Below are 20,402 nucleotides of genomic sequence, written 5' to 3' on the forward strand. Positions count from 1 at the left end.
GAATTGGTATCCCGTCAGGTCCAGTGGACTTTCCTCTGTTGAGTGATTCCAGTTGCTTTTCTATTCCTTGGACACTTATTTCGATGTCGGCCATTTTTTCGTTTTTGCGAGGTTTTAAAGAAGGAACTGCAGTGCGGTCTTCCTATGTGAAACAGCTTTGGAAAAAGGTGTTTAGTATTTCAGCTTTACGCGTGTCATCCTCTGTTTCAATGCCTTCATCATCCCGGAGTGTCTGGATATGCTGTTTGGAGCCACTTACTGATTTAACGTAAGACCAGAACTTCTTAGGATTTTCTGTCAAGTCGGTACATAGAATTTTATTTTCGAATTCACTGAACTCTTCTTGCATAGCCCTCCTTACGCTAACTTTGACATTGTTTAGCTTCTGTTTGTCTGAGAGGTTTTGGCTGCGTTTAAACTTGGAGTGAAGCTCTCTTTGCTTTCGCAGTAGTTTCCTAACTTTGTTGTTGAACCATGGTGGGTTTTTCCTGTCCCTCACAGTTTTACTCGGCACGTACCTGTCTAAAACGCATTTTACGATTGCCTTGAACTTTTTCCATAAACACTCAACATTGTCAGTGTCGGAACAGAAATTTTCGTTTTGATCTGTTAGGTAGTCTGAAATCTGCCTTCTATTACTCTTGCTAAACAGGTAAACCTTCCTCCCTTTTTTTATATTCCTATTAACTTCCATATTCAGGGATGCTGCAACGGCCTTATGATCACTGATTTCCTGTTCTGCACATACAGAGTCGAAAAGTTTGGGTCTGTTTGTTATCAGTAGGTCCAAGATGTTATCTCCACGAGTCGGTTCTTTGTTTAATTGTTCGAGGTAATTTTCGGATAGTGCACTCAGTATAATGTCACTGGATGCTCTGTCCCTACCACCTGTCCTAAACATCTGAGTGTCCCAGTCTATATCTGGTAAATTGAAATCACCACCTAAGACTATAACATGCTGAGAAAATTTATGTGAAATGTATTCCAAATTTTCTCTCAGTTGTTCTGCCACTTATGCTGCTGAGTTGGGAGGTCGGTAAAAGGAGCCAATTATTAACCTAGCTCGGTTGTTGAGTGTAACCTCCACCCATAATAATTCACAGAAACTATCCACTTCTACTTCACTACAGGATAAACTACTACTAACAGCGATGAACACTCCACCACCGGTTGCATGCAATCTATCCTTTCTAAACACTGTCTGTAACTTTGTAAAAATTTCGGCAGAATTTATCTCTGGCTTCAGCCAGCTTTCTGTACCTATAACGATTTCAGCTTCGGTGCTTTCTATCAGCGCTTGAAGTTCCGGTACTTTACCAACGCAGCTTCGACAGTTTACAATTACAATACCGATTGCTGCTTGGTCCTCGCATGTCCTGACTTTGCCCCACACCCATTGAGGCTGTTGCCCTTTCTGTACTTGCCCAAGGCCATCTAACCTAAAAAACCGCCCAGCCCATGCCACACAACCCCTGCTACCCGTGTAGCCACTTGTTGCGTGTAGTGGACTCCTGGGAGTGTGTAAGGAGGAGAAATGCGTACTATCACATTTCCGGCTTTGATAAAGGTCAGATTGTAGCCTATCACGATTGCGGTTTATCGTATCGCGACATTGCTGCTCGTGTTGTTTGAGATCCGATGACTGTTAGCACAATATGGAATCGGTGGGGTCAGAAGGGTAATACGGAACGCCGTGCTGGATCCCAACGGCCTCGCATCACTAGCAGTCGAGATGACAGGCATCTTATCCACACAGCTGTAACGGATCATGCAGCCACGTCTCGATCCCTGAGTTGACAGATGGGGATGTTTGCAAAATGACAACCATCTGCACGAACAGTTCCACGACGATTGCAGCAGCACGGGCTATCAGCTCGGAGACCGCGGCTGCGGTTACCCTTGATGCTGCATCACAGACAGGAGCGCCTGCGATGGTATACTTGATGACAAACCTGGGTGCACGAATGGCAAAACGTCATTTTTTCGGATGAATCCAGGTTCTGTTTACAGCATGATGATGGTCGCATCCGTGTTTGGCGACATTACAGTGAACGCACATTGGAAGTGTGTATTCATCATCGTCATACTGGCGTATCACCCAACGTGACGGTATGGGGTGCTGTTGGTTACACGTCTCGGTCACCTATTGTTCGCATTGACGGCACTTTGAACAGTGGACGTTACATTTCAGATGTGTTACGACAATGCACGACCGCATGTTGCAGGTCCTGTACAGGCCTTTCTGGATACAGAAAATGTTCGACTGCTGCCCTGGCCAGCACATTCTCCAGATCTCTCACCAACTGAAAACGTCTGGTCAATGGTGGCCGAGCAACTGGCTCGTCACAATATGCCAGTCTCTACTCCTGATAAACTGTGGTATTGTGTTGAAGCTGCATGGGCAGCTGTACCTGTACACGCCATCCGAGCTCTGTTTGACTCGATGCCCAGGCATATCGAGGCTGTTATTACGGCGAGAGGTGGTTGTTCTGGGTACTGATTTCTCAGTATCTATGCACCCAAATTGCATGAAAATATATTCACATGTCAGTTGTAGGATAATATATTTGTCCAATGAATACCTGTTTATCATCTACATTTCTTCTTGGTGTAGCAATTTTAATGACCAGTATTGTGTGTCATTCTGTGCTAGCCTTCAGATCAGGAAGAGTTCAGATCCATCACTCATAGACATTATCTTTCATGTATAGCCACAACCAGAACACACATTGATTTAGGTCAGGGCATCTGGACGGCCACACATCTTGAAATGCCAAGAGGTGATGCAGTCCTTACGAGAGGTTTCTAGAAGTGAATCTTTCACCTGCAAGTGACATGTGATGTCACCCCATCTTGCATGAAAATGATGGAGTGGACCATGTTGTATTCTTGCAAAGCTGGAATCTCGTGTTGCACAAGAATGTCCTTACACAGTATAACCCAACTGTTGTGTACCCAGAATTAATGGTTTCCTGCCATTTATGACTTTTTTATCACTTGCGTCATATTTCCTATGTCCGCAATGTCATTTTGCACCTGCGATTTATGCATTAAGAAAAAATGTTTGTGGAGAAAAAAATGATGGTGGCGTGATTTTGGCTATCCAGTAGTGTTTACAATTATACGTGGTTAAATTTGTTGCCATCAGGGCACTCTACTCAGCAGATTTGAACCGGTAAACATGTAAAAGTTGGAACAATCTGTGCCAAGCTTTAATTGGTGTGGTGGCTGATGGGATTAACTAGGTTCATTCAAATAAAGATATCATGACCAATCATAACCATTTCCAAACTGTTTCTACTGCGGAAACACAGTGTTGTGGTTATTGTGATCATTGTTACACCTTTCTCAAACCATATTTAGCATTTTTCGGCACTCGACCACTTTGTAGCGCTAGATGACGCCGTCATTCACTTTGTGTTGTTCAAATGTTTTTAGTTTAAACACAGTGCCGGTTACATATTATTTTCATGTTGAGCAAAACTTGTGTTGAGAATTTATTCTCGTTGTCAAGTGCAGTATTTATGTATTTATTTTTTGTGATGTTACATGAACAGTGTGAATGATAGTTTGCGTGTGTGTGGTTTTCCACATAACTGAGGTGGCAGTGTACCTGATAACCTCAAACAGACGACTACAGTACAAGAGACACAGAACATATTCAAACACCACACACACTACTTATGTGCATATTTGTACTTGACAACGGGAAAAAATTCTCAAAATGTGTCGAGGTAGGCATGAAGAAATACGTAACTCGTGCAGTATTTCATTATTTAAATAATGAATGACAGCTTGCAGGCTTTCCAAAACATCAATTATGATGCATGAAATTGTGACAAACATTACTATCTCCCAGATAGTTATCAGTTCCAGTTACAACAGCGATTTTTATTAGATAACTTACCATTATAAGATAATAAACGAGTCCCTGATAAGTCATTTCATGCCTGTTATATACATTTATCATGCAAAAAGTGTGAAAATGCAAGGGGGTATGCTATACGTAACTTTTATAGCTTAAAACATTATTTCCCACTTTTACATTTTCCTGCATTGTACATCATTTCTTTGAAGTCGCTTGAAAAGTGTAAAAGCAGGGTTTAACTGTAATGTGCAGATGTCTCTTTACACCTAACAAGCTCACGGGTTTCATCTTGCCACAGAAAATTGTACCAAGAACAAAGAAGCTTGTGAAACCACACCACACAGCCACATAAGCTGAGTGCATTGAATCTTCCTGCACAACGTGTGACAGGGTGGAACCCCATGTGGGGCAGTTCTGTGCATCCACAGCACCGTGCAGAGTAAAATGTCTGTCCGAAGAACACATTTCATCCATTTCCGTATGTACAAAAAAATGAAGGGAAAGTGACGGCGTTGTAGCCCATCTTGGAGATTCATTTGCTGCACATTCAGAAACTTGTAGGGATACAAGTGTAAAATGCACCAAAAGATCTTTTAAAGTGTTGACTGGAGGAGAGAGAATTCCTGTGACACAACTCGAGCACTGGCCGCAGAATTCTAGTCGTGTGCTACAGTAACTTCATCAACAACTGCCGTGGGAATAGGCCGCCTCCATCTCCCTGCTGCACCATCTAATTCACATGTTTGTTCAGGCTCCTCAATCGTATTCTTTAGACTGTTTATTGACACTAGGTCTCGTCACAGCGTCTTCTGTCGGCTTTATTCTCGCAGTGCATCCCTGCTATTGCTGCCGTTCTGATAAAAGAATTTTACCAGCAGTGCATGGTCTTTGTTGTCAATAGCCTTTGCTTTTCTTTAGACCAATAGTCACTTCACAAACGAAATTGACACACATTACAAAGCAACAGACAGCATACTGATGTCAAAACAGGAAACATTTCACACTCTGGCTGGTTACAGCATCATATTTTCATTTGGTGGTAGAAAGTGGAACTATTATTTCTTGCAGCATATTCCATGAGCGGACACTGACTAGTGAACATATCTCTGCTCTTTCAGCATCCTGCAATGTATTCAGCCTGCACTGCAGCATTTGGAACACCGTCAGTTTTATTATAACCGCCTGGTAGCTAGGTCGCGCACTTAAAGCTGATTCTTGAAACTTTGTTAGCAGGCATTTGTGGGGTAGTTTTGAGCCAAGAAACCTTTTTTTTTATGATTGTGTGTTATTGTCAGTGGCTTTCTTCTTTATTCTTGTATACAACTTAAGTAATCTGTGTAACAGTATTATGAAAAGAATAGTTACTATTCATCATATAGTGGAGATGCTGAGTTGTAGATAGGCACAACAAAAAGACTGTCAGAAAGTGAGCTTTCAGCCAACAAGGCCTTTGTCAAAAATAAACCAACCCCCCCACCCCCACACACACACACATATATATACATAAAAAAAAACAAAGATGATGAGACTTACCAAACAAAAGCGCTGGCAGGTCGATAGACACACAAACAAACACAAACATACACACAAAATTCCAGCTTTCGCAAAAAACGGTTGCTTCATCAGGAAAGAGGGAAGGAGAGGGAAAGACGAAAGGATGTGGGTTTTAAGGGAGAAGGTAAGGAGTCATTCCAATCCCGGGAGCAGAAAGACTTACCTTAGGGGGAAAAAAGGACGGGTATACACTCGCTCGCGCGCGCGCGCGCGCGCGCGCGCGCACACACACACACACACACACACACACACACACACACACACACACACACCCATCCGCACATACACAGACACAAGCAGACATTTTCATGTGTCTGTGTATGTGCGGATGGATATATATGTGTGTGTGTGTGTGTGTGTGTGTGTGTGTGTGTGTGTGCGCGAGTGTATACCTGTCCTTTTTTTCCCCCCTAAGGTAAGTCTTTCCGCTTCCGGGATTGGAATGACTCCTTACCCTCTCCCTTAAAACCCACATCCTTTCGTCTTTCCCTCTCCTTCCCTCTTTCCTGATGAAGCAACCGTTTGTTGCGAAAGCTTGAATTTTGTGTGTTTGTTTGTGTGTCTATCGCCCTGCCAGCACTTTTGTTTGGTAAGTCTCATCATCTTTGTTTTTAGATATATTTTTCCCACGTGAAATGTTTCCCTCTATTATATATATATATAGTCTTTTGCAAATGCAACACACACACATGACCACAGTGTCTGGCAGCTGAAGCCAGACTGCGGGCAGTGGTGCATGATGGGAGAGGCAACTTGAGGGGTGGGAGGTTAGAGCAGAGAGGTGGGAGGGATAGCAGGGTCCTGCTATCCCTGCCCTAGCCTCCTCCTTACCCCTACCCAGTTTCCTCTCCCATCACGTGTCTGCAGCTCACGGTCTAGTGCAGTGTTTTTCAACCTGTGGGTCGCAAAGCCTCGCTTGGCAGGTCGCGGTCACGGGAGAGAGCAGTTGCAGCGTGGCTGGTAACATACGTTTCGTGACGATCATCTGCTACGGTGTAAACATCACAGGGAAGTGACGAGGTTTTGTGAAACCACCTTGCAAATTCCCTCACATTCAGATCGGGTACTTATTTATAATAATGTGTACTAATTTAATTTAACCCTGTTGAAGAGTTCAAATACACAAACACTTGCAGAAGTGAGAAGTAACACGATGTCTGTCGACCTCTTCCCAATTCTGCGGAATGGAACTAGGGTGGCGAGAGTCACTAAATCTTGTACAGATAGTATTTATCTGTGTGAGGTTTGCTGGGAGAGGGAAAGGACCACGTCAAATTCCGGGCTGGAGTGGCAGTGCAGTGGCAGCGTCTTGTGTGTTACTGACAACTGGTTGTCAGTACAGTGATTTTAATGCTGGATACATTGTGCCTACACCTAATTTATGGTCTGGAGTGTGATTTCATATGACAGCAGGAGCACTCTTGTTATCCCTCGTGCTTTGCCTGTGAATTTGTGCTGCGGATGATACTGCAGTTGTTGTCCAGTGATGTCCCTTATGTGCTCGACTGCAGACAAATCTCAAGATCGAGCAGACCGAGTCGACATGTCGACACATCTACATCTACATCCTTACTCCGCAAGCCACCTGACGGTTTGTAACGGAGGGTACCTTGAGTACCTCTATCGGTTCTCCCTTCTATTCCAGTCTTGTATTGTTCGTGGAAAGAAGGATTGTTGTTATTCTTCTGTCTGGGCTCTAATCTCTCTGATTTTATCCACTGCAGAGTCTTCCACTGGAGTTTATCTGTCATCTCCATAACGCTTTCGTGGTTACTAAATGATCCTGTAATGAAGTGCGCTGCTCTCCGTTGGATCTTCTCTACCTCTTCTATCAGCCCTATCTGGTACGGATCCCACACTGCTGAGCAGTATTCGAGCAGTACGCGAACAAGCGTACTGTAACCTACTTCCTTTGTTTTCAGATTGCATTTCCTTAGGATTCTTCCAATGAATCTCAGTCTGGCATATGCTTTACCGACGATCAACTTTATATGATCATTCCATTTTAAATCACTCCTAATGCACACTCCCAGATAATTTATGGAATTAACTGCTTCCAGTTGCTGACCTGCTATGTTGTAGCTAAATGATGAGGGATCTATCTTTCTATGTATTCGCAGTACATTACACTTGTCTACATTGAGATTCAATTGCCATTCCCAGCACCATGCGTCAGTTCGCTGCACATCCTCCTGGATTTCAGTACAATTTTCCATTGTTACAACCTCTCGATATACCACAGCATCATCCGCAAAAAGCCTCAGTAAACTTCCTGTTGTGTCTAGACAAGACAGTCTAGACACAAGGTGAGGTTACCGAAAGGGCACGCGTCAACTCACACCGACTGGCGTGAAGTCTGGAACAGGATAAGTAATGAATGCTAATAAGAAAAGTACGTAGCTTGTCTAATACTTATCTTTAATCCATCATTGTGGTACATTGCTATTGACGATACAAGTGAGACTCTCTCCAGATATGGTTAATGGCACCTTGCTAGGTCGTAGCCATGGACTTAGCTGAAGGCTATTCTAACTGTCTCTCGGCAAATGAGAGAAAGGCTTCGTCAGTGTAGTCGCTAGCAAAGTCGTCGTACAACTGGGGCGAGTGCTAGTCCGTCTTTCTAGACCTGCCGTGTGGTGGCGCTAGGTCTGCAATTACTGACAGTGGCGACACGCGGGTGCGACATGTACTAATGGACCACGGCCGATTTAAAGCTACCACCTAGCAAGTGTGGTGTCTGGCGGTGACACCACACTTCCGATGTCATCCACGAGGTCATTTATGTATAATGTGAATAGCAACGGTCCCACGATACTCCCCTGTGCCACACATTAGGTTAAGACAGCAGTAAGTGGGCATTATCCTGTTGGAAAACATTCTCTGTTCATGAATGGCAGCACAACAGCTCAAATCACCAGACTGACAAACAAAATTTGCAGGCAGAGCACGAGGGATAACGAGAGTGCTCCTGCTGTCGTATGAAATCACACTCCAGACCACAAATTAGGTGTAGGCCCAATGTATCCAGCATGCAGACATCCAACACATGCCTATCACTGGCACTGAAGCAGAACCAGCTTTTTTCAGAAAACAGAACAGACTTCCACGTAGCTCTCCGATAAGCTGTCGCTTGACACCAGTAAAGTCACAGATGGCATAGTTTGGGTCAGTGGAATGCAAACTGTAGAGTGTTTTCCTTTTAGCTGTCCTCGAAGTAACCAATTTATAACAATCAGTTGTGTCAATGTTGTACCGACTGCTGCTCACATTTCTGCTGCGGATGCAGTGCGATACACCAGAGGCAATGGCAAACGCGACGGTCTTCCCTCTCACAAGGGAACCTCCCCATCGCACCCCCCTCAGATTTAGTTATAAGTTGGCACAGTGGATAGGCCTTGAAAAACTGAACACAGATCATTCGAGAAAACAGGGAGAAGTTGTGTGCAACTATGAAAAAAATAAATAAAATATACAAACTGAGTAGTCCATGCAACATAAACAAAAGCATGGGCTTTGTAGCGCTGTGGTCCCGTGATTAGCGTGAGCCGCTGTGGAACTAGAGGTACTCAGTTCAAGTCTTCCCTCGAGTGAAAATTTTAATTTCTTTATTTTTGCAAAGTTATGATCTGTCCGTTCGCTCACTGACGTCTCTGTTCACTGTAATAAGTTTAGTGCCTGTGTTTTGCGACCACACCGCAAAACCGTGCGATTGTTATTGCAGTCGCGAGTTATATTTGCTGGATTCATAATGCCCACGGAATACATCTCACATATTTAATACACTCTCGTCCAAAGTAGCGAACACTCAACTGCCAGCCAGGGAGCCTCGTTAGCAGGAACACTCTCTCTTCCGTGCGCTGTAGTCGACTGACATTGTGTGTTTCGATGTTTGTTTAGGTGTGGTGTCCCCATACTACGGCGCAGTTACCTCACATCAGATGGACCGATAATAATTGTCTGAAAATAAAAAATTAAACTTTTCAGTCGATGGACAACTTGAATGAAGGACCTCTCGTTCCGCAGCCACTCACACTAACCACGGGACCACGGCGCTCTTGAGCTCACATTGTCCTTGATGTTGCCTATCTTGCACATGGACTACTCAGTTTGTATATTTTGCTTATTTTTTTCATAGTTCCGCAAAACTTCTTCCTGTTTTCTCGATTGATCTGTATTCAGTTTTTCAAGGCCTATCGACAGTGCCAACTTACAACTAAATCTGAGGGGGGTGCGATGGGGAGGTTCCCTTGTCAGTAGTGCCACGTGGTCGTCCACAGCCCTGTCTTCCTGTGACCGTACACCCTCGTGACCGCCACTGCCGACAGTCGTGTCCAGTGGTTAAATTCCTGCCAACTCTTTCTGCAGTATTGCAGAAGGAAGATTCAGCTTGTCGGAGCCCTATTGCACGACCTCATTCAAACTCGGTCACTCGTTTGTAATACCGTATCTGTCATATCGAAGACATTCTTGACTGACATCAACTCGTTGTGTCCAATCTCAAAGTTACCTAATGCTCACAACCACTGTAGCACGTGTTTAAAGCAAACCTGATTTGCATTCTCGAGGCGGTGCTACTAGACGTCATCTTTCAGATTTAGAAACGCACGTGCCAAATTTTGTTCATTTTGCACAACTCCTTCTTGGTGTTGGACTTTTAGTTTTCCACCAGTATATGTCAAGCCCCGCCTCCACTAAATAGGGTTGTGTTAACCCCATGGTAATTGTCTTCTGGTACTGTGTACAGTGAAGGTAAAATGTAAAGATTCTGAATCCGTGACCTGAATACCGACGTTACTGACGGCAAAATGCGACTCTTGTATCCACTGTGGCAGTAGGAGGGAGTGGGGGAGTAGTGACTAGTCCCTCGCCCTCGCTATTCTTAGCTTCCTATAAACCCTGGTGCTCATTTTGACAGTAGGCTGGGGCTGTCCAGGAGGCACTGGAATGAGGAAAAATCCTCACATCCAACCAGGGCTGACCCGTGGCTTAGGTGCAGTTAATGCTCTACCCACTAGACCACCACAGCTCCAAATGTATGAGGGGCGTATAATAAGTAATGCAACTCATTTTTTTCTGAAAGTCAGTTTGTATTATTCAGAATTTTACTACAGTGCATTTTTCCCTCTCTTGTGGCTACAATATCCTATTTTTCAATGTAGTCTTTGTTCTGTGCGACGCCCTTACGCGACCTTACCAGAAGGATCGGTGTGCCCGCACAGTATCACTCTACTGTTTGACACCTACCATCTACGTGACCACTCTGCTATTCACAATAAAGTGCCTGGCAGAGGGTTCAGTGAACCACCTTTGTGCTGTCTCTCTACCGTTCCACTCTCGAGCGGCACACAGGAAAAATGAGCACTTAAATTTTTCTGTGCGAGCCCTGATTTCTCATATTTTATTGTGACGGTGATTTCTCCCTATGTAGGTGGGTGCCAACAGAATGTTTTCGCAATCGGAGGAGAAAACTGGTGGTTGAAATTTCGTGAGAAGATCCCGTCGCAACGAAAAACGCCTTCGTTTTAATGATTGCGACTGCAATTCACATATCGTGTCTTTGGCACTGTCTCCCCTATTTCGCGATAATACAAAACGAGCTGCCCTTCTTTGTACATTTTCGATGTCATCCGTCAGTCCCACCTGATGCGGATCCCACACCGCGCAGCAGTACTCCAGAATAGGGCGGACAAGTGTGATGTAAGCAGTCTCTTTGGTAGACCTGTTGCACCTTCCAAGTGTTCTGCCAATGAATCACAGTCTTTGATTTGCTCTGCCCACAATATTATCTATGTGATCGTTCTAATTTAGGTTATTTGTAATTGTAATCCTTAAGTATTTAGTTGAATTTACAACCCTCAGATTTGTGTGACTTACCGCATAATCAAAATTTAGCTGATTCCTTTTAGTGCTCATGTGAATAACTTCACACTTTTTCTTATTCGCGGTCAATTGCCACTTTTCACACCATACAGATATCTTATCTAAATCATTTAGCAAGTTGTTTTGATCGTCTGATGACTTTACAAGACGGTAAATGACAGCATCATCTGCAAACAATCTAAGACGGCTATTCAGATTGTCTCCTATGTCGTTAATATAGATCAGGAACAATAGAGGGTCTATAACACTTCCTTGGGGAACGCCGGATATTACTTCTGTTTTGCTCGATGACTTTCCGTCTATTACTACGAACTGTGACCTTTCTGACAGGAAATCACGAATTCAGTCGCACAACTGAGGCGATACTCCGTAGGCACACTGTTTGGTTAGAAGACGCTTGTGAGGAATGTGGTCGAAAGCCTTCCTGGGAATCTAAAAATATGGAATCAATTTGACATCCCCTGTCGATAGCACTTATTACTTCACGAGTATAAAGAGCTAGTTGTGTTTCACAAGAATAATATTTTCTGAATCCGTGCCGACTATATGTCAATGAATCGTTTTCTTCGAGGTCCTTCGGAGCCGTCGTCTTTCCGTATCGATCACCTCCCTGTCGTCCACACACTGCTTTCCGAGGAGTGCGCCCTTCATTCGGCCAAACAGATGGAACTCGGAATGTGTGAGATCCGGGCTGTCGGATGGACGAGGAAGAACAGTTCGATGAAATTTTGTGAGTTCCTCTCAGCCGAGCAGGCTCGTGTGAGGACTCGCATTGTCATAGAGAAATACACTCCTGGAAATTGAAATAAGAACACCGTAAATTCATTGTCCCAGGAAGGGGAAACTTTATTGACACATTCCTGGGGTCAGATACATCACATGATCACACTGACAGAACCACAGGCACATAGACACAGGCAACAGAGCATGCACAATGTCGGCACTAGTACAGTCTATATCCACCTTTCGCAGCAATGCAGGCTGCTATTCTCCCATGGAGACGATCGTAGAGATGCTGGATGTAGTCCTGTGGAACGGCTTGCCATGCCATTTCCACCTGGCGCCTCAGTTGGACCAGCGTTCGTGCTGGACGTGCAACCGCGTGAGACGACGCTTCATCCAGTCCCAAACATGCTCAATGGGGGACAGATCCGGAGATCTTGCTGGCCAGGGTAGTTGACTTACACCTTCTAGAGCACGTTGGGTGGCACGGGATACATGCGGACGTACATTGTCCTGTTGGAACAGCAAGTTCCCTTGCCGGTAAAGGAATGGTAGAACGATGGGTTCGATGACAGTTTGGATGTACCGTGCACTATTCAGTGTCCCCTCGACGATCACCAGTGGTGTACGGCCAGTGTAGGAGATCGCTCCCCACACCATGATGCCGGGTGTTGGCCCTGTGTGCCTCGGTCGTATGCAGTCCTGATTGTGGCGCTCACCTGCACAGCGCCAAACATGCATACGACCATCGTTGGCACCGAGGCAGAAGCGACTCTCATCGCTGAAGACGACACGTCTCCATTCGCCCTCCATTCACGCCTGTCGCGACACCACTGGAGGCAGGCTGCACGATGTTGGGGCGTGAGCGGAAGACGGCCTAACGGTGTGCGGGAATGTAGCCCAGCTTCATGGAGACGGTTGCGAATGGTCCTCGCCGATACCCCAGGAGCAACAGTGTCCCTAATTTGCTGGGAAGTGGCGGTGCGGTCCCCTACGGCACTGCGTAGGATCCTACGGTCTTGGCGTGCATCCGTGCGTCGCTGCAGTCCAGTCCCAGGTCGACGGGCACGTGCACCTTCCGCCGACCACTGGCAACAACATCGATGTACTGTGGAGACCTCACGCCCCACGTGTTGAGCAATTCGGCGGTACGTCCACCCGGCCTCCCGCATGCCCACTATACGCCCTCGCTCAAAGTCCGTCAACTGCACATACGGTTCACGTCCACGCTGTCGCGGCATGCTACCAGTGTTAAAGACTGCGATGGAGCTCCGTATGCCACGGCAAACTGGCTGACACTGACGGCGGCGGTGCACAAATGCTGCGCAGCTAGCGCCATTCGACGGCCAACACCGCGGTTCCTGGTGTGTCCGCTGTGCTGTGCGTGTGATCATTGCTTGTACAGCCCTCAGCACTCTCGCAGTGTCCGGAGCAAGTATGGTGGGTCTGACACACCGGTGTCGATGTGTTCTTTTTTCCATTTCCAGGAGTGTAGTTCATTTGCGATTTTGTGTTGACGAACGTACTGGAGTCATTTCTCCAGTTTTGTGAGGGGTAGCACAATTCACTTCAGAATCGACAATTGCACCGTGAGATCGGAAATGAAACATAATAATCCCTTCAAAGTCGTGGAAGACCTTCACTGTGGCGTTTCTTTAGAGTGGAGGTGGTGTGGTGCCAATCTGCGAAATGTTGTTTTGTTTCTGGTTTGAAGGCACGAAGCCACATTTCATCACCTGTGACAGTATTCGATAAATAATTGTCACAGTGAGCCTCGTATCAGTCAAACAATTCCACACACGTAGTCCTTCATTGCTCTTTAGGGTCTTCTACAGAGTGGAGCACATAAACCGGGCCCTGCACTGAAAGGAATACGAATGAAGAAAATCAACGTAAATCATCACTTTCTTACATTTTTATTGTACAGTTTCATTATTAACTATGTAATTAATAGTTTAGGTAACAGATTTACTCTTATTAGTTCAATAAGCATTTTAGAAAGGAATGTGTTCAAAATTTTCTCCGCCAACATCAGAGTAAACTTGTGCATCATGTCGAAACGTGTTAAGGAAAACACTTTTCAGTACTTTTTGAGGAATGTTCGAAATTCTTTCACGTGTGTTGTTTTTTAATGTGTCAAGCGTTCTGGGACTGTTGCTGTAGACTCTAGCCTTTATAAATCCCCAGAGGTAAAAGTCACACGGTAACAAGTCGGGAGAGCGAGGTGGCCACAAGCTCTTACTAATGGTCCTCTCTTCTGTAAAATCAGTATGTTTACGAGCTGAGGACAAACCTGACATATGAGAAGTTGTCCCATCTTGCTGGAAATATGCACAACATTTTTCGTTTTTAGTTAAAAGAGCTGAAAATTTGTTGCAAGTAAACATGTGTGTTGACAGTTTCGTCGAAGAACAATGGCCCGATAATTCTTTTACCAGATACAGCACACGATACACCAATTTTTAAATCGTGTAATGGCTTTTGCAGTATGCTGTGGGGATTCTCTGTAGCCCAGTGTCTTGTGTTTTGTGAATTAACCTAACTTGACAGATGAAACCGAGCTTCATCCGTCGGAAAAAGGAGGAACGGATCAAGGCGTCCCCCAGTGACATTTTCCAGCAACCAATTACAGTAACGTGTACAGTTATCCTTGTCTGCTTCTTTTATTTGCTGAACAACACTCACACAGTAGGGTTTCATTTTTAAGCCACGAAGGATGTGTTGACACGACCTGTGAGATATTCGACACTGCTGCTATAATCGTCGTGGTGACTTGTAGGGACTACTTTCAGTGTGTGCCGTCACATTTACCACACCTTCAGGTGTACATAGAGTCAGTGCCTTATTTCTCTTTGAATTAACACTGCCTGTTGAACGCCACTTTCTCACTAAATCCTGAATTGTTGATTTTGCAGGAGTATTACTTTCAGGAAACTTTCCACAAAAAGTGTCACGAACAACTTTAATGGATTCAGACCGCACATATTCTTCAACAATGAACACACGTTATTCAGTGGAGTAAGGTGTCGTAACGGCGACCGGAACAGTCGCGGGGTCGAAGTGACGGGAAACGCGGCGGGACCTGTAGAACGGCCCGCAAACAGCAACACAGTGGGAGAGGACAGACACGACCGATGAAGGACCTTACGACAACAACAAGAACGAAACAACAGAGTCAAGAAAACCTAACTAGACAATCACGTCCATTCGTAATCAAAACACAAAAGTAAATACGCTGTCTAAGGCGAGGTGATATGTCCCGAGACGTACGCGAGGTTAGAGCAGCAGGCTGAACGAGAGGCAGGCGCTTAAGCACTCTAACGCGGACGCTGCTGTCGGCCGCTGGGACCACGTGTTCCACTGTGGCGCCCTCACTCTAAATGTGGACCAGGAGGCGCGTGCCACCACAGCTTACGGCGCGACGGTGCAGAGACCTCTAGGGGTCTTCGACGTCCGTGACGTCTGGCGGGGATTCAAATTCCGTGGCGTGCGGTACCAGATAAGGTGTGACAATTAAGTACACGGTTTATAATGACTACTTTCGTACGGACTACTGACACGCTACTGCTGTTGGAAGGTGGCACAGAAACTGACAAGCTAGTAACGCTACTCACGCGCGTTCGCAGTCCGGTTCGCACCGGTTTTATGTGTGCCACTCTGTATTAGGCAGTGAGGAATCCAGTGGTCACACACTTTTGAGTGCCGCAACCGGTGTACGAATGTGTCAGTACTACTGACAGGGATGTCCGGCCAAGCACCGAGGTGTCCGATTGTGACATGTCGACTACCGCAGACGAGTGTGTCTGGACGTTCTGACATTGCAGGAGTTACAGCTGTGTGCAGCTGACCGGCACGTGGCGGATCGGACAGGTTTGCGTAAACGTGTTTTGATAATGACGGACGCCTCACCCGATGACACTCTGTGCTTTTCGTCACTGCAGGTCTCCGTTGGCATTCTGCGACCGCGTACGAATATCTGCAATTCTCTGGTTTTCCGCAAAATAAGATCGACGAATGTTCTCCACTCGGAATGGACTTCCGTAACAGATGCCATTTCGAAGGCTACTTATGCCGCTGCCAGGTATTGGAACTTCGTGAAACTGTAGGGCATGAAGTGAGAACATTTCACTATGCCCCTCAACAAACTCTACATGCATTTGTTATTGCATGCCCCTCATGTACAAAGTTTGTTTGTGTGGTGTGCGTACGGTAAGACCTTCGGTACACACACACCATCAGATTATTTGACTTGTCGCTCTAACGAAGTAGGCGAGTGTCAGCAACATGTCTCGTGGTCTTACGGTGTCATGTTTATCTTCTGCCGTTAGGTCAGACGATAGAAGTGCCACTTGCACGCTTAGAGTAGCAGATTGACAGTGACCAACTTTAAACAGAACTTGATTAATTTTCACACACGTTTATTAAAATAATAAAAAAGCATAGATATACGTAACTTGATTCTGGATGCTGTTTACAATTGACAATCTGAAGTTCCTTTGGTCTTGGTACATTAATCTTATTCTCACATATCTCTGATACTTGACAAAGTGTCTATACATTTCTCTTCATGGCTATGTACAGGAATATGATAATCTTATTAGGCACAGACTGAAACTTGACTATAGACTGGTACAGACTAATGCAGACTGACTAATCGGAGGTCTGTACACTCGTTATAATACCTCGAGCGTTCAGGTATCACTGCGCGAGTGTGATCCGCGAGGAGGAGGTTCTACGTTAGCAGCAATCTGATTGGCTGCATTACCTATTAATACGCAGATCGGCGGAAGCAGAATTTGGTCCGTCTCTAAGACAGTGCCATCTCGTAGTGCGGAGACAGACGGCGCTGCGCCTGCGCTGTTGTGCTTAGCGGGGCGCGCTCTATTGGGAAAGTTGTGTACGCGCTGACTACGCGGGACTATGTACACAACAGTTTGAAATTGTCGTTGACTTTCCAGAGATATGCTGAAACATTACACACACACACACACACACACACACACACACACACACACACACACACACACACACACACATATTTTTATGTGTATACATTATTCGCTTAATTATTGACACGGAGAAATAGTCTAACAAGTAAACTCTCATCCTGTTTTTGAAATAACTGTAATTGTCTGTGTACAGTATACAGACTCCAGAGGTATCGGTGTGTTCTGTGTTGCAGTGAGATGCTGTTGGGCCCGGTGCCTGCGGACTACAAATTCCTGCCGAAGCACAAGGCGAGCGCGTGGGCCTGAGAGTAGAGACGTGTGGGCCCCGGGGAGCGCAGGTTCGGCGCGACGGCCCACACTCTGGTCTGGCGGCGAGGTGCCACACTTGTCTCTGCACGAGCCACACTGCCGGAGGCAGCGCTCGTCTGACAGAGGAGCCGATTTTGTGAAAGTGTGCGAGACGACACGGAAGCGTGTTGTCGTAAGAGACGGGGTATAGAGAAAAGTCAGTTTGTGATGATTTTTGTTTTTATTATTGATATCTGAAATGTGCCTTTATTCCAGGGATCCTGTATAAAGTAACATTGCGCGCCACATTGCAGTTTGAATGTATTATCGAGTTATTTGCCTATCTGCTGAAAGTGACAGCTTTAACGTCAGCCACCTGGTGGTGACGGGGAGTGCAAACCTAGCCCGTGTACAGCAGCTGTGCTTTTTGTGAGGTAACTGGACGTTCTGGCCAGGGAAGTCAGATGATAGTACTAATGGCAGATTGTAATTTACTGGCCTGGTTTATATGCCTCATGCATCTCATGGAATTTTTGCTTCAACCTTCTTCCTGTGGCTATTGATTGTGGTGAAGTGTTATTAAAGGAAGTACACAATACTGCAAACTTTGTTTTCATTCCTCTCCACACTGTTAAGGTCAGTGATCGACACGCCCGGATTCCCCCTTGTGCTAACACACCACTACCGGGGTCTGGGCAGGTGCGACAGCCCCGGACCGAATTCGTCCGGCAGATTGACGACGAGGCCCAGTGTGGGGGCCAGACTGGATTTGGTTTTAGACAGTTCCCACATCCACCTGTGTGAATACTGGGCTGTTTCCCAAGTTCCACCTCAGTTAAACTATATGTAGACATTTAGAAAATGTCACACTGGTAAGACTGTACGCTGTACGCTACAATTTGGGGGAGGGGAGAGCGGGGGGGGGGGGGGGGGGACAGGGAGGCATCCGATTAACTGTGCCAAATCTGAAATTAACCACGCTGCCCCGAGTAGTTGCAGAGCAAAGGCAAAAGAAAAAGTAGTAGTTTAGTCAAGTTACCAGCTTTGTAAATAATAGAAGCCTCAATATTTTAGCACAGGTCAATAAGCTGATATCTGCTTGAAGTTTCAAAAATTTAATGAGTGGCAATAATCTACAGAATAACTGTACGTGTTAGCAACTCACTAGCAGATTGCTACATAATAGCTATACGCTTTGATTATCCAATTGACAGACGTTTAAAAAAAATTTTTAGTACCAAACACTAACTATATGAAACAAGTAACAAGTGTGTGTGAACTGCTTGAGTGATAGCCCGCCACTGACACACACTGTGTGACTCCTACATATACACACATATTAAGAAAATTACGGAATGTCGAAATACTAAGGTATTCCATTTTAGATATAGAGATAAAGTACAGAAGAATTGACAGGGACAAAGATAAAGTAGGCAGTGAAGTAAGGTTCTGTAACCAAAAGCTGCATAACCAGCAAGTGACCTAATAATAGGTAAAAGTATATGAGGGAGAAGTTTTAATGTGGATGGGGTTTCCCATTGATAACCAGGAATTTTCGACAAAGCAAAATTTTCTAATTGGAATAACTAACAAACTAACAGGTTATATTTTTGGAAACAGAAAAATCAGCGTGACAAAACAATGGCACTGTTTTTTGGAAAGAATTCCATTTGGAGATTGGAACGTTCTCTAGCAGGAAAATTTTAAGTATACGCAACTTTGTAAGTATTAAGTTTTCAAGAAAAGAAAAATATTTCACTCAGGCAGGGGAATGAGGGCTGTCAGGTACGCTATTTCAATCAAAGAACAAATAATTTTTAGCATCGTTATATTCTGAAGTTCACACAGATTTCGTGTATAGTAAACTGTGAACATTTCTTTAAATATGGTAATTCTATAAGAACTAAATACATTGTCATCGGCAATTGGTAAATTACACAGCGAATAATGAAGTTTGGTAAAATATTCGTTGAATAAGACATAAAACAATGGAGAGTTCAGGCCAAAGTGTCCAAGTGTTTGTAGGTTGTCAATATGTGTGTGTTTTCCATTTACGAAGGAGGACTTTTTCATACAAAAGTTTAAATGTTTAGCAGCCTCATCATTGTACTTGTGTGTGACTTAGTTATGGTGACCAACTATTTTATAAGAAAATAAGAGAGATACTTACATCCTTGACAAAAAATAAGGAAGATCTTTAAATGCACAATGAAATTTCACCAAAAATCAAAGCAGTATTCATAAAAGATAACAAATATTTACACATATTTTGCATTAGACAGTAGTTTTGTGTCATTCTTAGCAAATTCAGGGAATTCAACTATGTGAATAAGGCAAATTCATGGCAAGTGGCAGTTCAGATTTGATTAGGTTTGTACTACTTCCCTTCCTTACATCTACCCACTTATTATTCATAAGAGGAAATACTTTCTCGGTGTGAGCATACCTTCCTGGTATAACATAACCTACCAAATTATCCAAGTTTTCAAAATTCACATTATTTGACTTTAAAGTTCGTAAAACTTTTGTCCATTTCTGGCTAATGCTACCCTCTATAAAGAGGACAACACATTTAATGGCATCATTAGAACTACAAAATTCCTCATATAATTCCATTTTTTGAAAGCTTTTCTACACGAGATGTGAGAGATAACCATTTAGTGTTCGCATATTGCAGGATTTCAGCCTATACATCATCAGCAAATTCAAAAAATGATTTTAACATTTCCCTTCGTTTGGCAGAACAGGAAAAGTGACTATATATTTTCAATACTAACTCTTCAACATTTACATATTGTAAACAATTGCATGCATGAAACTTCCTGGCAGATTAAAAATGTATGCCGGGCCGAGACTCGAACTCGGGACCTTTGCCTTTCGCAGGCAAGTGCTCTACCAACTGAGCTACCCAACCACGACTCACACCCCGTCCTCACGGCTTTACTTCCGCCAGTAATTCGTGTCCTACCTTCCAAACTTTACAGAAGCTCTCCTGCGAATCTTGCAGAACTAGCACTCCTGAAAGAAAGGGTACTGCGGAGACATGGCTCAGCCACAGCCTGGGGGATGTTTCCAGAATGAGATTTTCACTCTGCAGCGGACTGTGCGGTGATATGAATCTTCCTGGCAGATTAAAACTG

General features: G+C 44.6%; 1 protein-coding gene across 1 annotated transcript in view; it reads left to right on the forward strand.

Moving 5' to 3' along the window:
• Positions 1–17,857, forward strand: part of LOC126108921 (tRNA-dihydrouridine(47) synthase [NAD(P)(+)]-like) — a 196,752-nt gene extending 178,895 nt beyond the window's left edge. The window contains exon 11 of the mRNA XM_049914289.1: positions 17,208–17,857. Within this exon, the coding sequence (XP_049770246.1) occupies positions 17,208–17,280 (73 nt within the window). The 3' untranslated portion in view covers positions 17,281–17,857. The remainder of the gene's footprint in view (positions 1–17,207) is intronic.
• The last annotated feature ends 2,545 nt before the right edge of the window (positions 17,858–20,402 follow it).

Source organism: Schistocerca cancellata, chromosome 11 (assembly GCF_023864275.1).
Source record: "Schistocerca cancellata isolate TAMUIC-IGC-003103 chromosome 11, iqSchCanc2.1, whole genome shotgun sequence".
In the NCBI taxonomy this organism is placed as follows: Eukaryota; Metazoa; Arthropoda; class Insecta; order Orthoptera; family Acrididae; genus Schistocerca; species Schistocerca cancellata.